At 45.7% G+C, this 21,325-nt stretch overlaps 1 protein-coding gene across 8 annotated transcripts in view; it reads left to right on the forward strand.

Moving 5' to 3' along the window:
• The window catches only part of PAG1 (phosphoprotein membrane anchor with glycosphingolipid microdomains 1), a 129,737-nt gene that overhangs the window by 97,727 nt on the left and 10,685 nt on the right, over positions 1–21,325 (forward strand). For 4 of the 8 annotated variants that reach the window (XM_023648395.2, XM_023648394.2, XM_070221395.1 and 1 more), the window contains 3 exons: positions 17,387–17,594; positions 19,191–19,242; positions 21,151–21,247. In XM_023648395.2, the coding sequence (XP_023504163.1) occupies positions 17,470–17,594; positions 19,191–19,242; positions 21,151–21,247 (274 nt within the window). In that variant the 5' untranslated portion in view covers positions 17,387–17,469. Of the gene's footprint in view, positions 1–758; positions 871–17,171; positions 17,595–19,190; positions 19,243–21,150; positions 21,248–21,325 lie in introns of all 8 variants that reach the window. The other 4 variants (XM_023648393.2, XM_070221396.1, XM_070221397.1 and 1 more) reach the window with 2 other exon arrangements.

Below are 21,325 nucleotides of genomic sequence, written 5' to 3' on the forward strand. Positions count from 1 at the left end.
AGGCACATATTCACAAGGCTGGCAGAGTGTGGTATCAATATGGCTTGAAGCACTGGTCTAGACCAAACAAAAGCGCCTCTAAACAGAGGTGGTGTCCAACTGTCGATTCCATATGGCGGTAGGATTTTTCCTGAAGATATTACAGCTGACTTCCTGGCCAGTCCTGTTAGTATCATGTGGTAATAATGGAAGGGTAAGATTACTGACAAAAGAGCCCAGGCTGTGATAAATCCACCAACATTAAGTAGATGCTTTTTGCAATATGACTCCTGTCCCAAGCCAGACGTGTATGGGAATGAACAATAGCAAGAGACCCTATGCCAAATAAACCTGGTGTTACCCAGTAAGTGGTCTAACTCCTCAACGGAAGATTGGAGGTGCAGTTTCAAACATTAATGTCTAGCTGCTTTCTGCCGGGAATTGAAAGGAACAGCCAAGATTGCGAGATGTGCAGACAGAGATGCTGTCTCTGGCAGAAGCTCAGAGCCAGCCAGGGGTAAGTGAGGCACAGGGCGCAAATCACCTTCTCTGCAAAAGTGGCTGGCTCTGTGGGTCTAATTAAAAGTCCAGCACGTGCATATTGCGTGGGAAACTAGAGATGAAGATTGCAACTGTGTGCACTCATTTATTATCTGTAATGGCAGTAGTTTCAATGTTAAAGAATACAAGACTATATTTGGAACTACTCTTGGTAAGACTGCAAAGATATGCATTCATTCACTCCGTTGATATTTACTGAGCGCCTCCTCCTGTTGTAGGTGCTGGAGGTACACTTGCAAGGACAAAGGGTGCCTGTGCTCCTGGAGGTTATATTCTAGAGGTCGTGCATGCAACAGTAAACACAAAGACCAATGAATAAGATGCTTTCAGGTAGGGATAACAGGAAAGGAAGACGGGGTGATGGGATAAAGGCTGAGTCGGGGGTGGACAGGAGGGCTTAGAATGGTTGGTCAGAGAATGCTTCTGATGATGTTTGAACAGGACAGAAAACATGAAGAGGAGCCAGCTGTGTGATGACCTGAAAGTTAATCATTCCAGTAGATTAACAGCTAGCATAAAAGTTGTAGAGTGAGGGCAAGCTCAATATGTTGAAGAGCTAGAAAGAAAAGGTCCGTGAGTTTGGAAGGTCATGGCCAAGGACACTAAAGAGCCAGCTAAGATTGGAGGGCCTGGGCCCACCTGGCCCATGGTAGTCCTTCAATAAATGTTTGTCAAATTGAGCTAAACAAAGTGTATTATGTTCATTTAAACAACAAAGATCGAGAGAAAAGCTGTAGTAACCTAAAGCATATAAAAAGGTATTGTCGTAATAATATATCTATCTATCTATCTATCTATATATATATATTTAAAAGATTGGCACCTGAGCTAACATTTGTTGCCAGTCTTCTCTCTTTTTTTTTTCCTTCTTCTCCCCAAAGCCCCCAAAACATACTTGTACATTCTAGTTATAGGTCCTTCTGGCGATGCTATGTGGGATGCTGCCTCAGCATGGCCCGATGAAAGATGCTAGATCTGTGCCCAGGATCTGAACCAGCAAAACCCCGGGCACCCAAAGCAGAGGGCACAAACTTAAGCACTTGGCCGTGGGGCCGGCCCCCTAGTAATACACTGATTTCTAATACACTCTTGACCTCTAAGATTTATGGATCATTTTACAAGTGGAGAGATAATGAATGTATTTTAGATCAGCTTTGACATACAACCTAAAAACAGTGGTATGTGAGCCTCAAACCAATAACAAACAGGGAGATCTTTTGTATTTCTCGTTGAAATTTTTATATTTGAAAATACTTTAAAATAATGCTATTTTAATTTATCTCATCAATTATGTTTAGCCATACAACTTTTTGATTAGTATTTTGAGGGATGCAGAGAAAAATATGTGGACACAATATGGCAGACAAAGAACATGGTTCACTGTTCATATCTTCTGAGCCTGAGTCTTTATGTTGCAAGCTCAGATAGCACCTTCTGGAACAGAAACCGTGCATCCTCTGTGTTGGCCTGGGTTCTAAGGATAGACACGTGCGAAAAACTTGGTTTATATGGCTCCCAGTGTAGATGTGTGTGGGAAGAGAAGGATGAGCTATATCTGTTTTATATTGTCACGTCCTGATTATGCCATGTTCCAGTACTGTAAGAAATCAAATGAAGTGTAGCATTTGCTAGTTAAGAGTTTAGAAATATGAATGAAGTCTAGCTTAGTGATTCTAAGCCCTAACTATGTATTCCCATGCCCTGGGGATACATGTACAAATAGCAACATCCAGACCCAATCCGTGATCAATTAAGCCCATTTTTAGGGGTAGGCCTGGCCATTGGTATATTGTAAAAAATTTCCCCGGTGATTTTAATGTATAGCCACATTTGAAAACAGTCAGATTAAAAGGAATTTAAGAATTCTTTGGAGCTCTTAGGATAAAGTTGATTGTAATCATCTTAGTCTTTGCATCTCATATCATATCATCTGGATACTTCTTTCCTTATTTCTGTAGGGTAGAGATCAGACTTTATGATCCCAAAGATTAATTTGACGGGAGAGTCTTCTCTTCCTTCCTTTTTCCTTCTTTGTTTTTCTGAAAACCTATCTTCCTACTAAAGCCTAATCTGGACATTGAGAACTTTAAAAATCTATAAAGGAATAGTCCATAGTAATTAAATTTATAGCTTCCTGTATGCAATATTTAGAAATTAGGATCTGCTTCTAAAAACTGTTGAGGTGATTATAATAAAGACACATCTAAGACTCTTCAAAACGTGTGAAATCGAAAACTTGTAATGGGTTTGGTGTAGAGAGAGGAAAGAAAAAGCTAGACTAAAGTAATTGCTATAATTGAAGGATAATTACAGCTTTGAGCTTCCAGCCAGCCATACGAGGGGGAAAGAGAAAAGGAAATATGATTTCTGTATGTATAGTTTAGCTTTTATAAAAAGAGGCAAGCTAATTCATCAGGGTAAAAAAAACCTTCTTCTGAGCATTAAAATCTCTAAGAGCTTATCCCACAGACACATAAGGCTTTATGTACTACATAATAAAACAATGTCATTAATAGTTTTACCAAAAAATGCAGATAAACAAATCATCACAATTTCTTGTATTATTTTATGAAAGGCACTTTTTTATGACATTAGTCAGTAGGTTCAGCTGCTACCTAATGGAGCCCCTGGCTTGTGACACCAGGACCATGTCAGCCTCAGTGTGGGGGATATTGGTATTCCTGCTAGCAGCGGCAGGAGGGTGTCCTTCAGTCTATCTGAAAGCCATATGCAGTAATAAATTAGGGGAAAAGACAGCAGATCGCAGCTCTGTTAGGAAATGTGACAGCTTGGAATTTGATCTCTCAGCCTAGTTCTACCCTTTTCAGTTCCTACAGGAGAGGTATTATGACACAGTCTTCGGGAGAGTATTCAGGGTTTGGGGCCTACGCTGACATCATACCCCTTGGTGTCTTAGATGGATCCTGGCTACAGAATCAGAGACTTATGATAGATTCGTGAGTGCTACAGAACGTGTAAGATTGCCCTTAATCGTGTTCTCAGTGAGATGAAACAGAGGCTGTCAGTGACTATTAGTGGACCGGCTGTGCCTAAAATTTGCTTGTTCCTGATAAATTATAGCATGCCAATGTATTAAGAAATAAAATGAAGTAGAATTTTAAAGAGTTTGGAGAAAGGCCTAAGAAAAGTAATATGAAAAAGGCTGAATCATTTCTCGTTTAAGGAATAATACTGTATTGTTTTATAATTAGTGTTAAGACATCACCTAACCGTTATAAATAATTGCTTACAAAAAGAACTGGATTGAAGCTACTTGGCTTCGATGATTGAATCTAGTGAATTAAAATGCTGAATACTAACTTCTTTGTCCAATAGCATTAACTAGGTGTCAATGACTACCTCGATTTTCCTAAATGAGTTTTCTTGTTGTCCTGAAAATGCATCTTCTTGTTCCGTTTTATAAGTATATTTTTATTGAAGTTCCCCTTAATAGGGGCATGAGAAATAATTAAACAGTGACCATCCCGGGGCCCAATCCCGCTGTTACATTCCCATAGTGAGCATCTACAGAGCTCCATTATGGTTGTGCAGTGCACACCCACACCTCCAGGAGGCCCCACTCGCGTGTTATAGTCTGTGCTCTTAGCACAACCAGAGCTGTTCAAAGCCTCAGTGGCAGAGAATGGTGAAGTCACATGCTTGCCTCCCTGTGCAAAATTGCTTTGGGTTCCCATGTTCCATTTTCTAAGTCCTTGATAATATCTGTGTTTCTTTTATTATTAAATTAATGAACTTAGTTCATTAATTAAGGTCAACTAACTTGGACCCTCAGGAAGATATGGCTGGCACCTTTCTCCTAAGCTTACCACAACACATCTCTAAGCTGTGCCTCTCTTAATCTGCAAAGCTTGGCCCTTCACCATAGGCCACTCCCCTACCTCTCAATTTAATGCCTTTGAAATGTTCCTTCCCCAAAAGGGTGAGAACATAGCATAGAGAAGTGAGGGGTGGGGGGCGTCAAAGCCATACCCTGACATTAGCTCTTGTTGTGCTGTCTGAAGACTTGTTCTCTGCTTTCCAAAGAAAATGGACGTTGGGGCAGAATGGCTGCATTGACTACCTCACACACAAAGTGCTTTGAACCCAGCAGGGGGAAAAGGCTGTCTTTAAAATATCAGTGTTATGAATCCATATGCTAAGTCTCTCCAAGAAACTTCTTAATACTGTGGCATAGAATGTAAATTCCTAATGTGATCCTTCAACTTGGAAACCACTGTGACATTCAACAGATAAAACTCTCCAGTGATACTGAGACTTGTCAGAAACCCAGCCTTAACCCATAACTTCCATTTGATTCATGGTTTACAAACAGAGAAAATGGGAAATCTTGAGGGAGAAGACGTGATTTTCATTAGCTCTGAAGATTTTCGAAATTGCATTAGCTTCAGTTCATTAGGTCTTGTAATCACATTAGCTCTGTGGCATTGCAAGGAGAAGAGAGGCTCTGTGGAGCTGCCCCAGTGGGTTTTCCCGAAGTCTCGCTACCTCTGCCCACGGGGACTCACTAAGGGATTAGATTTTTCCTTTCACAAGATGAACCAGTGGAAATAATGCAGCGTGTAGAAACCGTGTTTACACAAAGGTTTCCTCTCGCCCTTTCCTAACTCTTTCTATGACTCCCCTGGCCAGATGCTATGTCCGTTTTGAGTAATTTCGAACTTCTGAAGGCTTGATAAGATGAGTAACTCCCACCTCACTGGGGTTCCTGTTGGGCTTGTAACAAATTCTGAGCAAAGGATTTTCAGTGACCTGCTTAGTTCAGGATCAATTAGGGTACATGTTAAAAATACAGATTCCTGGGCCCCACTCTAACTTTTATATCAGAATATCTGAGGGTCGGGCCTGGGTGTCAGCAGCGTAACCGGTGTCCCAGGTGTTGTGAAGGGCTGAAGAGATTCTGGAGGGCATCTGTGCAATGGCTGATGCTCCCATATGGCCTGGGAAGAAAGGCGATGAGGTGAAAGTGATGAAGCTGGTAGATGATGGCGCCTGGGGGCCGTGCACTGTGATACAAATCAAGGCTACTTATTCCTTAGGGCCATCGTCAAAACATTCATCCATTTAAGTTGAGAAAATATTCCCTTGCTCAGAAGTGAGACGCTATTCTCTCCTCTCCTGTCTCTACTCAAGACCCCAGTTGAGTCCATATTGCCTTTTGTATCAAGTCCAGAGTCTTTGGCTCTCCAGGGTATTCATGAGTTTGAAATGAACATGGACCTCTTCCAAAGAATGCGACTGGCTCTGATTGTTGCGTTCCGTGTTTAGTTATGCCAGACCGTGTAAGAACAGAACCTGCACGGGTGATGCTGTTCTGTTATACCTATCTCCCCTACCTCCGTCAATGTCGTTTTATCTTCCCTAAGTGAGCAATGGAGGAGAGGAAAATAAATGTATTGAAGTATGTGGACATGTACATACAGGTGACATTCTTATATTCACAAAGTACCCTGTGGATGAAGGGCAGCTATAGACAAAGTAGTAAAGCAGAAAGAAATTACTAGAAAATTTCCCCAAGTCTATTCCCCTTGCTTCCCTCAGACGCACACACAGTGCCCTGCATTCTGGCCTCAGCCCTCTTCTGCTTGTCCCTCCCTTCCCTTTTCTCACTGGGTGACTTGGTCTGTTCCAGTCATTTATGCCTGAGTAGGATTTTAAATACCCATGCCACCTCTTCCGTGAATATTTCTTTTTTTCAGCTTTGCTTTAACTGTAAAGTGAAAGCAGTTTTCTCTCGCTCAGTAGAGGGTTGGGGGGCTCTCTACAGGTACCTTCCCAGGTCCTTGAAACCCAACCGGTCCTCGGGGGCTGGCTGGGGCTGACTGTGGTGAGTGCCTGCCTGGGAGGTGGTCCTTTCCGCCCCGTGAACATGCACAGGCTGCCTCTGGAATCCGCCAGACACATTGAGGACAGTTCTCAGCTTGAAACAACATCAGTCCAAGGGCACTGTAGCTGCCTCCATGCCGCGGCGCCTCTGCCATCGGGCTGAAAAGAATCCAGCTTGAATTATTGTGACTAAGCGTTGTTTCTAATGCAATGGGGTGGAAGAGAAAGGACTTGGGGCTTTTCGGCTTTTCTCTCATTTCACGTGCTTGGAATTCAACGGTAAATTGTTTTTCATCTTTGATCACAGTGTACCTTTGTATCAGGATCTTAATTCTAGATATTTTTCACCTCTTGCAAATTGAATTTTGCTACTGGATTGCAGCAAACCAGTGTAATCTCATATTCAAGGTGTGAGCAGAAGATGAAACAGTGCTTGGCACATAGTAGGCATTTAGCAGTTATTTAATGCATGACAGAATGGCAAAGAGTAAAACAGGCTTTGTGTCTTAATGTCAAGTAGTAAGAAGTATCATCAGAGGTATTAGTCAAGAAATCAATGAGACCAACCCAAAGAGCTGCCATCTTGAATAATAGAGACAGAGAAGGTCTCTAGAATGTTCTTTCACTTTTGGAAGCTCCTCAGGCTTATCAAATACTGAGATTGGATATTAGATGGAGATTAGATATGAGCTGGATCCCTTTCAGACTTCATGTCTCTGTAAGAGTTTCCTAAATTGGGTCAGGTGCCTTTAAAAGCCTCAGAAGCTTCCAGCAGCAGTATTTTGTCTCTGCCTTACCTGTGCATGCTCATCTGCGTATTTTGGTTTGGTCCTTGCATTTGGTTGGAAGACTGTTATAAATATAAATTGTAAATGTGCAATATTCCAAGTACATGTTAATGAAAAAAGAGAGAGAGAGAGTAAGTCGGCTCTGCCGCCGGAGTGCAGTGGTGTCGCCAGAAGTGCAGTTGATGTGGGGGGCGCTGTTGGGACACTGACTGGAAAGGCCACGGATGAGTCCCTTTCCTGACGTCCGTACAACTGGTGTGGTCTCGTCAGGTTCCCCCATGAATTACCAAGACCCTGCTTTCTGGGGAGTTGAAGCTAATAATCACACTGAGAATTTCAGGTTCTTACAGGGTCAACATTTCCCTTTGTGTGGAAAGTCCTGAATTTGTTGTTTTAAACCTTAGGGATCACCAGCTTTTAGGACAGCATCTCAGAGCTGGAAATAAACCTTACAAGTGACCTCATTTTTCAGAAGGGGAAACTGAGGCACAGGAAGGTTTGGACTTGTTTTGGGCCGCATAGCAATGTAGTGGCAAAGAACAGACCAGAATGTGGGTGTCAGTGACACGGCCGCTCACTGCTGTTTCATCAGACCCTGGCCTGGTACAGAGCTGCCTTATATTTGAGTACCTACATGAGCACGAGAAGGGCTCCCAGGACACAGGAGCTCTGATCTCATCTTCACATAACTTGGAGTAAGGTGAAGGCTAGTTTCAGCTCCAGGGTCTGGCTGGATGACCCTTCAACCCTGGTTGGAAGAAAGATGAACATCTACGCTAGTACTACTCCAAATGCGGTCCTCGGACCCGCAGCCCGGACCTCACCTGGGAGCCAGTTAGAAAGGCAGAATTCAGAAGCTGCCCCTTAACAAGATCCCCAGGTGATCTGTCGACGCATTAATGTGTGAACAGCAAGCACTATTCTAGAACTGTCTTCTCAAACTTCAGCATGCATCACAATCTCCTGGAGGGCTTATTAAAACAGAGATTGCTGAACTCCTCCCCAAGCTTTCTGATTCCTAAGCCTCGGGGAGAATTGTGCATTTTTTAACAAGTTCCCGGATGCTGCTGAGGCTTCTGCTCCAGGACCACCTTTGAGAAGCTCTGCCCTACAGAAACCGTGCCCCATCACTTCCTCTACAAGAGCCTTGCCGTCAGACCCTTGAGTCATCCGTACCCGCTCCTGGCAGAAAGCCTCGAGGATGAGCCCGGAGAGCCTACATTTTCAAAGACAAGTTCTGACTTATTGCAGTCAAGCTCGTCACTCTGAGACAGCTCCCCAGCCCTAAGGGGTTCCCAAGAACACCAGCGAATAACTTGCAAGGGATGCTGTTCGAGGATTTTGACTCCGTTTTTTTTAGGAGCCAATAAAAAGTATTTTGTCTTCCGATTTTGTAATATAAAGAATTTGTAGTATTTCTTAAATATGGTAGAGGTGAAAATTAAAGATAACCGTGCTGTGTTCGGTGCTGAGTGCTACCTTGAGCCACCTCCTTGCCCGTGCCCAGGTAGAACGTGAGCTCTGAAGTCAGCAGCCCTGGCATTTAGATGTAGAAGTGTGGCGAATGGCGTGGCAGAGACGACACGAGGCTTTAAACAGCTCTGCTCTAGCTCCAGTGAACCTAGTGCGGCAAACTAGGATTCCTCTGGTACGCGACTTAAATTCCCATCCAACTCTTATCTTCTACTTCTTCCACCTGAGGGTTTATTTTCCCAGAATCAGCATCTTTTGATGTGCAATCTCCATGAGCTAGCCTGGTTCGGGAGGGCTTGGGAAAAGCTGATTGACACATGACAGACCCTGGAGCATTTAATTAGCTGTCCAACCACAGCTCAAGCAAGTGTTAGAATGAATCTGATCTTTGAAATATCATGAGCCATGAGTGGAGGATTTGAGAGGCATTTATGTCAAATCGTAAATTTCTGAACCTCTCAGCAGAGAAACTGATGTTTGCTTTGGGTTAAGTCTTTTACTGTTATGAAAAAAAAAGTGGCTGAGCCCTGCCAGGGGCACAGCGGTTAAGTTCTTGCACTCCACTTCGGCGGCCCGGGGTTCACCGGTTCGGATCCTGGGTGCAGACATGGCACCGCTTGTCAAGCCATGCTGTGGCAGGCGTCCCACATATAAAGTAGAGGAAGATGGGCACAGATCTTAGCTCAGGGCCAATCTTCCTCAGCAAAAAGAGGAGGATTGGCAGCAGATGTTAGCTCAGGGCTAATCTTCCTCCAAAAAAAAAAAAAAGAAGTGGCTGAATCACCCATGCATCGGAAGCCAAATAAAAAACATCGCAAAGCAACGATGAATGGAGCGGGACTATGAAAGTCAGCCTGCCCACATGTGAGTACCGCATCTCAGGACTCGCAAAGTTGATGGTGAAGTTTGTATAGTACTGGATTTGGAAGGAAGACCCACGATGGATGTGTGGCCGGGAATGAGCAGTGGGAAAACTGGAAGAGAGTGGATGTTCTTCCCTCTGGTGCCGAAAACAAGTCACGATCGAGTGAAATTAAGCTTGCCAGAAAGATGGGTGAGGCTCCCATGTTCTTACCCATGTCTCAGCTTGGCAAGCCATGCTGTGGTAGGCGTCCCACATAGAAAGAAGAGGAAGATGGGCACGGATGTTAGCTCAGGGCCAGTCTTCCTCAGCAAAAAAAGAGGAGGATTGGCAGCAGATGTTAGCTCAGGGCTAATCTTCCTCAAAAAAAGGATGGTTGTGTGTAGGATGGAGGCAGGCCATGGAGACTCGCCTACCCCATCGTCAGGCAAGCAGACTTCCATAACTCCTCGTGTCCCCATCATTGGAGAAGGCTGAGAAAAAAATTTCTTCTAATTCTTACTTGAACTTTGTGAGTTCAAGTTCCAAATCTTGTTTACCTATCCCTTCTCAAAAAAACAGTTTAAGTGTAAGCAAAAGAAGATGCTTGGAGCTCTGCCTGGGCCAATGATGGCTGCTGCATATCGTGTGTCTGCATAGGAGGGTGAGACGACCATTCGCTAAGAGGAGGTCATTAAATAACGTGGATCTGAGGGTCGTTTAAAACTCAAGCCGTCTGGTCTTTGTGTGTGTGTGTGTGTGTATTAAAAAAATAGCTGCTCTAGGAAAATTGAGTTGTTTTCCATTCATTTCCAGATTAATATAGATGAAAGCAAGATTCTCATTAGACTCAATTGGAAGCTTTTTGGCTATTCCATATTTGCATAGCCTTTGAAATCTTCATTTCTTAGTGGTGCCTGGTTGTGTGATGTGTCCTCTTGGGTGGGATGGTCACTGACCTTCCGTGAGGCAGGTGAAATCACTGTCAATGCAAAATGGGGGAGAACTGATGAAAGAAAGCTTTGAGTTTTAAAAATAAAGGTATGGTTTTTTTTAAAAGGCCTGATCCATAGCCACCATCTCTTAGATGCTTTTCCTCCCCTGAACTATTAACTCATTCCACTATTAATCCATTCAGTTTATTTATTAAGGGCCTACTGCATACTATACTCGGGCTGCAGCCGTGAACCAGCTAGGTCCGTTCACGGCGCCAACCTCTTGGGGCTTAGACCAGCGGAGGAGGCACATGAAGCACTCATGGTCCCCTTTTCCAGTAGTGCTAGGAAGGGAAAACTGATAAAAAAACAAAAAACAGAAAAGGTGGGGGGGGGGGATGCAGCATCGGGGACACTGCTCCAAGAAAGTGACATTTGAATTGAGACCCAGAGGATGGGTAGGCTTGCATGGGATGAAAATGAGGAAAGGAGAGATAAGAGTGTGTAAGGCTCCTCTTGCCTTTGAGAAATGTCAGCCACCAGTGAAGGAGAGCAGAGAAAGGGGAGCACCAGGGCTCTCAGTAAGGAGTTGGAGAAGGCGTCAAACCTCACCACTGAGAAGGACTCAGAGGAACGTGAGCTTGGGGACACGGGGACATTGCCGGTGCTGAGAGGGCTGCTGAGGCTGGTGAGGCCTCACATCCAGAGAAACCAACCTTTCCAGCGTCGTGACTTTTCGCCAGAGACGTTGGGCTGCTTGGGTGACAGTTCAGAGAAGCCGGGCAGCTGCGCTTATTTGAGAGCTGAGGTTCCGCCTTCAGACGCGCTCGGCTTATGTTTTAATCATTTGTCTGACGTGCTCATCCCTTCCATTCTCCTTCCCTCCCTTACCTGATGAATTATTCACTAAGCGTGTATTTTGAGAGTCAGGTTGGAAATCCATGCATCATTCTTCCTACAGAAACAAGTATTCAGTCAAAATCTCCTGACCGCCTCCTGTTTTCCAGCGCATGTAGATGCTGAGAAGCTGGCGGGGTGGGAGACGGATGCGTCCCTGCCCTCAAGAAACTTTGAATTTAGATCAATGAGCGAGCATCCCAGGTGGGAAGAAACAGAACCTGAAGCCCAGCGCGCCCTTTGTGAAATGTCCCATTAGGACTTGTTTGTGCAAAATCAGAGACCGTCCCTCTGCTCCCCAGCCAGTCCCAAAGAATCATTGTCTCTCTCTCTCTCCCCTCCTCCCTCCCCAGTCACCTGCCCTCTCATGAGATTTACTGTTAAAGTTTAAAAAAGAACCTTGGGAATTGCTTTCTTAAGTCAGGATATGAGCAAAGCACCCTTGGAAGCCATTCCTTACCCACCCAAGTCGCCTGCCTTTGGGCTTTCCTGAAGGCAAAACCAAAATGGCAGCAGGGCTTTGATAAGCAGTAAACTGTATGACCTCTGTAATGTACGTTTAATGTGTTTTTGAAGACGAGTGACAGCCACACATACCCCACCCCCCGCCAAGGGCCAGCTTTCCCGTTTCCTGTGCAGATCAATAAGTTCGGATGTACGAAGAGTAATCAGGCCTCGCTGACAGATGGCCGTAAGGATTTATGACTTGCTCCTGGAGTGATTGCCTGGCTCTTGCTAGCGTCAGCCCCCAGCCGTGATGACAGGGGCAGCTGGGTGATGCTAGCCTTTCCTGGTTCCTTCTGCTCACGGTGGTGTGCTCCTCTTAAGCTGCTGCAGAAAGAAATGTCAAGATACTGCGCTGTAGTGATGTTCTAAAATCATTCGGTAAACTATAAAGAAGAAAAACCTTACTTTGGAGGGCTTTTCCACCTTCTGCTCTCTGGGTGTCTTCCCCCCGACTCAGGGAAGCAGAGAAATAGGGAGCTCTTTGTAACAACCCTGTTAGGCAGAGCCCCCCGGTGCCTTAGCAGGACGGACAGCAGGCATTCACTCAGGTGGGTCCCGTGTCTACAGCCAACCTGGTTAGCTCTCACGCACACGCAGTTCAGTGTAGCAGGCTGGCCCATGTGGGGGTCCCTTTAATCTGAAGAGAAACCCACCTGACTTCTGTTGAGAACTTAATTTAGCCTGTGGATCTGACAAGGCCTCACGGAACAAGAGCCCGGCAGAGAATTTGGCTCCTTGGCCATTGTTAAATTTGTTTAGCGAATATGTAGCTCATAAAGTGTCATTTAACCACATGCTTCCCATACCTGGTAATGACCAAGAAGGAGGTGTTCCCATGGGGTTGGGTCCTTGGCCTCCTTATTTCATCCGTCCATGAGGGGCCATGAGTGGAGGTGGTTTCAACCAGGCTTAATTATGCGTCAACTGGGACAGCTATAAAATGGTAATGACCATCATTACTGCCCGAAACCTGCTTCAGAGGAGCTCGGGTGTCTGCTTCCCTGGCCAGTTGGACCCGCCATCCCAAACCCACCACATTATTATTCACAGTCTTTGCCATGGTCAGGGCACCTATTCTGTTCAGGGCACTTGGCTAAAAAAAATAGGTGTCTGCTATTTGGTCTGCAACTATCATTAGTTTCATCCTGTTTTTGTTTTCTTTCTTGTTGGAATTGATTTTGGTGGCTGATTCTCCAGGCTTAACGAAGACAGTTAAAATGCCAAGCATAAGGCACAAGCAGAAAGAAGAACTGAGCAGTTCCCGCTTAAGGAGCCTGGTAATTAGGGCTGAGAGTAGAATTACACTGCCACCTGGTGGTCAAAACCTGCTCTCAAAGTAAAAGCCCGTCGGTTTTTCTAAAGGTCAAATCGCTTATTGATTAAAATCGTGAACTGGATGGATACAAAAGTATGAGGGATTATGGAGCTTTTAGTCCAGGATAATTATCCAGCCCAGCTTCTGAAAGTGTCCTCTCACCTCAAGCACTGACCTTTCTTCGGGCCAAACGACAAGTTCCCACAGTACTCTGAAATGATGTAGAATTGGAGTGGGGAGGCGTGCCACTGCCTCTGCTGTTTCCTTACTCTCAGTCTTCTGCGGCTCATTTAGGGGCATTCGGGTGCCATGATCAGTGTTTGTTGAGGAATAATGAATGGTCCTCCTTTGCCCTATGTTGAATAACTCATAGAATATTCGCGCATGTAGTCTGACAAGGGAATATTTTTTAAACTTTGAAGACATAATATTCTATAATTGAATACAACTTTATTGTTAATTAACAACATGGTCAAGAGAAATAGGCTTAAATATCTCCGTGAAAAAAATCACGAGAGAGGCCAGCCCTGTGGCCAAGTGGTTAAGTTTGCATGCTCTGCTGTGGCAGTCCAGGGTTTTACGGGTTCAGATCCTGGGTGTAGACGTGGCACCGCTCATCAGGCCACGCTGAGATGGTGTCTCACATAGCACAGCCAGAGGGACCTACAACTGGAATATACAACTGTGTACTGGTGGGCTTTAGGGAGAAGAAAAAAGAGAAGATTGGCAACAGATGTTAGCTTAGGGCCAGTCATTTAAGAAAAAAAATCATGAGAGATAGCCCCAAGTTGTTCATGTATTTCTGCTGGTGTGGATTAATTCTAGATACTCAGAAAATATCTTATCGATGTAGGAATGAGCAGAAAATAAGACGGTCCTCAAGGACCATAACAGTATCGTGGGCTTTGCAGCCATGGATTGTCTTTTCCACATGGAACCTGGTGGTAAAGGGCACAGTGCGCCATCTGGAACATGCCATCATTGTGCAGGGGCCCTTCCTTGTCAGGGTCACTTTTTACTTCCCAGACACTGTGCCTCGTGGCCTATTACTCTGTCCTTCTGTGGCTGATCCTGAGGGAAGCTTCTCGGCCACGGGGAAGGACACTGATTCCTCCACTGCTCAATATAAACCAAATGAGGATGTTGAAGCTCAGTGAAGGCAGTACATGAGGGTCCAGCCATAGGGGGAAAGGCCATTCCACCTCTTGGAAAGGCCAAAACCACGCACACAAGGCCTCCACTGTCATTTCCACCAGGAAAGAAGAACATGAAGGTCATATGTATGCACCTGCACACATGGGGGATGCGGTCCATCTACACACATGGGGGATGCGGTCCATCTATGCACACGGGCGAGGAGTCCATCTAGATACGTGGGGGGAGGCACGGTCCATCTACACACATGGGGGATGTGGTCCATCTATGCACACAGGCGAGGAGTCCATCTAGATACGTGGGGAGAGGCACAGTCCATCTACACACATGGGGGAAGGGACAGTCCATCTACACACTTGGGGGTGGGCCATCCGTCTATACACATAGGGGAGGGGGCCATCTATCTACACACATGGCGGAGGGCAGTCTATCTACACACTTCGGGGAGGACAGTCCCTCTACACGCATGGGAGGGGGGCAGTCCATCTACACACAAGTGGGGAGGCCAGTCCTGTCTCACTTGTAGTTGAGCCTCTGGAATTTAAGAAGGAGATAACCAGAGAAGGAATTGTGAAGAGAGTTATGGAAACAGAAGTCCAGCAAAAGAAAGAGACCCGGAGAGAAGAGTAACAGACAGGGGTGCAGAACTTCTCTAAAATGGGAATAGTCCCACCCAGGAGGTCTGCCCTGAGGGTCAATGTTCATGTGTAGGTCGACCCGTGCCCCCTGCAGGATTTAGTAAGTGGTCTCTGCCCCTGCTGCCCGGCCCTCGCCCCCAGTGATCGTATTGCTTCTGGTCCCCCTGTAGAGTTGCACTTAGAGGCTTCTGAGGGGAGGAAGCTGACAAGCTGCTGGAGCCTGTGTCCTAAGGGATCACAGTGTATATGAGTCAGAAACGTGTACCACATGATCACTGTTTTCAGTGTGAGATCTTCATCCACCATGAGAACTCTTGGGAAAGGAGTTCTTCCAGCAGCTTTTCAGCAGTTCTAGTGAAGAGGAGTGAGCCAGGACTTTTGACATATCTTCTCTGCGTTACATCCTTTATCCAGTAGCTTGTGATAATCTGCTTTCATCCTCTTTCTCCCTCCAGTGCTCTGGGAGGCCAGGCACCCCACATATTTCATTGTATTCCATCGACCTCCCCCCTGTTGAGAGAGAGAAGAAGAAAAACGTATACAGAAGTGGAGAGGGAGCGACAGCCCACGCTAGCTTGCTGGATGGATATCTGGCTTTTGAATAATTCACAGCAAAGTATTTTCTAAGAACTTAGCCCTTTATAAATAGACGTTGACTAAATCTGTAGATGAATGAGTGAGTGAATGAAGGAACCAGCAGGCGCCTGCACCATAGGTATCTTTTGTTTGTATTTCCAAAAATGGATTCTGCTTTGGACCTGTAAATAAAAATGTGTTTCATATACATTCATAGGTCACCATGATTCATGTGCTTGCTTGGATGTATTTTAATAACCTATTGTGATGCCAATTTGTAGTGTGAGTTTAAAGTGAATTATGTGTTGCCTCAACAAAGCATAGAAGTGATGGTGATTGTCATTCAGTGCTAAAGCCATTTGACCGTCCATTACTGCATGCATTGAGTGTTTGCAGGCGTAATATATAACCAACACAGGGAGAAGGAAGTTCTAGAGTACACAGGAAGTTGTACGTTCCTATGTTTACAGAGCATTAGGAAGTGTTCCTGTTGATTCCAGGAGCTCAGGAAAACAGCTAACTTCAGCTCCTGGAACTCCTTCTGCATACATTGTAGATAATGTTTCCTTTTCTCCAGCTTTTTCTTATTCTTCAGCCTTAAATATTCAAATAAATGTGATGTGTTTCACCTGGAGAAAATTTGGTCCCGTCGAACACAGTGCCCTGTTGGCCACCAGCCACCCAGGCGCTGGCTTGACGTGAACACTCAGTGATGGCTGAGTCCAGTTACGGCTCTTTCAGTGACGCAAATGAAAATGTCAACATCGACAGTCTTCTTCAAGAAAAAAAAATTTAAGTTCTGATTCATTATCTAAGACAAAAAAATTACTTTCTTCATGAAACGAGATTAAGTTAAAGGCTGTTCCAACTTAATGGTCTGTTCTGGAGTTGAGCGAAGCAAATGTTCTTGAAACAAGGCCTCGCTGATGAGAGATCATTGTGAATTTGATATATTACTCTTCTTTTTCAAAATCTGTAACTCAGCGTATTTCACAAAACTCATCTGACCATTTTCACATAGAAGCGTTGTAGCTGAAACAGGAAGCAGCAGCCCCCAGGGGAAGGAGCGCCCTCTAGGGGCCACGAGCCGCTTAGCAGCTGTGACACCTGCAGGTTGAGGTGGGGGTGGGGGTGTGGGTGGGGGTTACTCAATATTCCTGCCATTCAGAGTCCTTGTCTTGAAAATGGGTGGGGATTAGCAGTGCCTTCTTCACAGGCTGCTGGCAGCAATGAAATAAGGAAAGCCTTTAGCAGAGTCCCAGGCACATGCCAGGTACTGAAATGTAGTAGGGACACCTCTTAATGCGTAATTGGTAGTTGTTTATTTACAGGTCTTATGTACTGCTGGTGACGTATTTTTAGGACGTACATCATCCATTGATTTGAAAACGTGCTTACGGAGTGCTCGCAGGAGCTTAGTGAAAGCCTGCCCTGAGAATAAACAGTCACAGACTCAGAACAGATAACGGGTTAGGAAGGTGAATATAAAGACATTCTATTTCCTTAGGTGCATTGACCTTAAACCTTCTGGAAGAAAAGCAGGTTTGGGGAGCTAGGGAGACAGGTGGGGAAAATGTAAACCGCACGTTTGTGAAAGCTGTAGTAAATGCTTTAGACTGTTCTGGCAAAAAAGACTCCAAATAAGCATTTGTTTGTTTGCAGTGCAGTACTTGGAATCTGACTTTATTTGATGACTGAGGATCTATCCCCAGTCATATGCAAATAACAAGACATCCGTTGCCTCAAACGCTGGGCACAGTGCCCCCTGCACACAGCTCCTGACTTTGCTCAGAGACCTTCCTCCCAGTGTGAACTCGTTACAGGATTCTGGCACATCACACGAGAAGTCATTTCAAAACACGGTGGTCTCTCTGCAGGAGGACACAGCGCTCTGTTCCCATGTCGCCAGCATTGAAGGACTGACTTATTCCACCAGCTTGTGCCACTTACTGCTCCCGCCATGGGACCCTCCGGGAGCATGCTGAGCGAGGGACAAATGCAGATTGTCCTGTGGGGGAGTTTGGCGGCCGTTGCCACTTTCTTTCTCATCGCCTTCCTCATCTTTCTGTGCTCCAGCTGTGACAGGTGAGAGCAATGGGTAGCTACTGGAACCTTCAAATAACTCGTTCCCTGTACCTAGAAGACACTTTATATTGAAAGCCTGCTATAAATGGAATCCCACTGTATAGACATTCACAGAAATTTATGTGTTGAGATTAAGATTAATTTACTTGTCTGCTGCAAAGCATCCCAGGACACTTTTTATTAGTTGAATCAAAATCTACGTTTGATTTTGCTGGGAAGCAGCTGGAAGAACCCTTGTATGAGAAACTTCCCAGAATGAAATTCTTACTGTTCTTTTGAGCACGTCTTTGTCAAAATTTATATTGTCTTTTTCCATCTGTGGACACTTGGAAATCTAAGTATGGTGTGCATTAGAGAAATTCTTTTTGTTGCCACTTGAGGGTTACTGAGAATTTTTACTGTCATGTGGCTTTGGAGGGCTCACTTCATTACAGATTTGTAATCTAGAACTGCGGTTTAAGAAACAGATTAGTTTTCCTACAAGAAAGACATGCATTATGTGAAATAATTGTCTTGTCTTTTTTTTTTTTAATTATACTCCCCCCTCCCTCTCTCTCTTCCTCCCTCCCTTCTCTCCTCCTATCCCTCCCTCATGTAAAATGTCTGTACTCCTCAAAAAAGAGCTCTGTGCTCAGAGGGAAGCAAAGTTCTTTCTAACTAGGAGTAATTTTTAAGATGTTCAGACGTGTTACAATCCTGGTGGACTGCTTGCTCCCAGGGGCGGGTGAGACTGGCAAGCCCTCTGCCAGACTCTCCTCTCAGTAACCTCAGAAGACGCTCAACAAGTGTCGTTTAAAAGTCTGGATAGGTCTTCCTCCCCTAAAGTCGCTGTCAAGAGGGGAACAGCCGGCCACTCTGAACTAACCTCCGCCCGGTTTGGTCCCAGGCCTCACCAGCGAGGACAGAGTCACCAGGAAGATGAAGAAACAGAAGCGAGCGCAGCTTTGCTCGCTGGGCCTGGGAGGGCCTGCCTCTGTAATTGTTCATGTTCCCACTAGGTGTCACTGTTGCCTTATCCAGAGATGGCAAACTTCTCTGGGACTCATGGCTTTCTTTAGCCTGTCCTGAGTAAAAATAAATTCTATTTTTACTTGACGGACTTTTCCATAGACTGGAAGTACATATGACTCATCCTGAGAGCATGTGCCCTTCCTGACGTGCCAGAATTTGTGTTTTCCTGGATTATTTTCTCAATCCTGTTGCAGCGTGTGACTTTGCAAAGACTCTGAATTAAGAAAAATTAGATGAGAATTGTCTAGATTTCCTTTAAAAAAAAAAAAAGCATAATTCGATAATTCATTCCAGTATTCTAGAACAGTTTCAACTCAGGGACCTGCCTCGGTCCTCTTGCTGGGAACGTGTATTTGCTACTCCTGGAGGAAGGAGAGAGCAGGAGAGGAGACTGTCCCATGCTATGACTCCGCCTCAGACCCTACTGCCTGCCAGTAACGGGCCGGCTTCTGCTTCCTTGGCAAAATAAACTTGGTCCTTAAAAGAGATTTAAGTGGTGATAAAAATTAGGATAGGAAATGGGCTGTGTGTTTAATTTTAGGTGGCATGTTGGATATTGCAGTGATGTTTTATCTGCCATTTCAGAGAAAAGAAGCCGAGACAGCACAGCGGGGACCACGAGAACCTGATGAACGTGGTGAGCCTGTGTGTGTGTGTGTGTGTCTGTGTGTGTGTGCATGTGTGTGTGTCTGTGTTTTAAAATATCGGCCACTTATCTGAGCATGTTCCCACATGCTCACAACCTGAAGGACACGGAGGGAAAGAACTCAGCCGGAGCTCGCTGGCCGCCTGGGCTGTGTCCTCCTCCTGCCGTGAATGTTCACTGTGGGTACAGGCCTGTGCAGGTGGCCAGGTTCTTGGGAGAGTCCCTGAAACGGATGCAGTTGTGCAGCTGCCAAAAGCATCCTTTGATAGCTCCGACCTACGGCAGGGATGTTTCTTCTTTGCCTCGGCCCAGCTCCAGCCAGTATATCGGTTTGCTAGTGCTGTCATAACAAAGGACCACAGACTGAGCGGCTTAGATTACAGATTTATTGTCTCTCGGTTCTGCAAATCCAAGATCGGGGTGTCTGAGGGTTGGTTCCTTCCGAGGGCTCTGTGGTCAGCCTGTTCCGGCCTGCCTTCCAGCTTCGGGCGGCCTGCTGGCTGGCAGTCGGGGGCGTTCCTTGGTTTGCAGATCTCTGCCTTCATGGTCACGTGGTGTTCTCGCCGAGTCTCTTCATGTGGTCATCCCTCCATGTGGGTGTCTGTCTCTGTCCACGTTTCCCCTTTTTGTAAGGACTCTAGTATGACCTCATCTTGACTAGTTTCATCTGCATCGGCCCTGTTTCCAAATAAGGTCACATTCTAAGGTATGAGGGCTTAGGGGTTCAAGAGGAATTTGGGGAGGCCATAGTTCAACCGTAACAGCTGGTCCTTAAGCTCACCAGAGCCTGGGACCCCCAACCGCCTAGGGATAGCCTGGCCTTGCCGGCTTTTCCACGGCCCTCAGTCTCTCATGGGGCCAGCAGCCAGGGATGGGTCCCCCCTCACAGTCACAGGACAACCTCATCAAGGTCCTGCCTGAGCCCTACAGCGATGCTAGAAGAGTATAGAGGGGTGTCCTGGAGCTTAGTCTGGGTGTGGCCTCCTGGGTCACGCAGGCCATGCATTCATGAGAAGGGTGGGGGAGCGGATCATATGAGCAATGATTCAGGCTGCTACGTGGGACCAGTCAGGTACTTAAAGAAATCCATGAACTACCAGCTTACTTTCTGACGACTCCTAGCTATAGCTCAGCCTGGTGTATTATTCCAGGTAATATCTACAGATGCCAGCCCAGTAGAAAAGAAACAATCAATGCCACTCTTCCCTCCAAGGGTCCCAAATGTGTTTGTGAGAATAAGGAGTCTTTGCAAATCTACTTTTTAGCTGATGACTGTTTGTGAACCTTGAAGCAGAGACTTGGCTGGTTGTGAAATAGATAATGTCATTGACTTCTACCACTATCTTTGACCTGATGTAAGTGTCTTCCCTTCAGATGACAAAGGCTGGTGCTTTCCCCTGTTTTCATGGCGTGGCACACCTTTAGAAAGAATAACCTTTTGCAGCACCTGTGGTCCAAGAAGGCTGCTGCTGCTAGAGTCAGTTTGGCACAGCACTGGGCTCCGGGTCCCCTCCTCCTGGAGCTCAGGGGACTGATACCCCACGACCTCCCTGTAGCCCGTTTGTGATCATCAGGTGGGAACCTCTGCAGGTGGCCTCAAAAGATCCCCAGTGCCCTTGAGACCCTAGGCCAGTCCTGTCCAGTAGGACCGTCCACCACGATGGAAGTGTTTTGTATCTCAACTCCCTGATGCGGTAACCACTGGCCACATGTGGCTGTGGAGTGCTTGAAATGTGGCTAGGACAACTGAGGAACTCGGTTTGATTTACCTTCACTCGATTTAAATTTAAGTCGTGGATTCAGGTTTTGGTTGTTGCTGTTTTAATCTTTCGAGAAAGCTGTGGACAGTTCCCTCTGCTCTGCAGGCTGATTCTTAGTGCCGTGCGTTTGTTTTGGCAGCCTTCGGACAAGGAGATGTTCAGCCGCTCAGTTACTAGCCTGGCCACGGACGCGCTCGCCAGCAGCGAACAGAACGGGGCTCTCACCAATGGTGACAGTAAGTTCTGCAAACACCAGCTTTCCACGCAGGCCTCACAGCTAAGAAAGGACTAGGTTTCAAACCATGTAGCTCAAA

The sequence above is a fragment of the Equus caballus genome, chromosome 9, assembly GCF_041296265.1.
Source record: "Equus caballus isolate H_3958 breed thoroughbred chromosome 9, TB-T2T, whole genome shotgun sequence".
Lineage (NCBI taxonomy): Eukaryota > Metazoa > Chordata > Mammalia > Perissodactyla > Equidae > Equus > Equus caballus.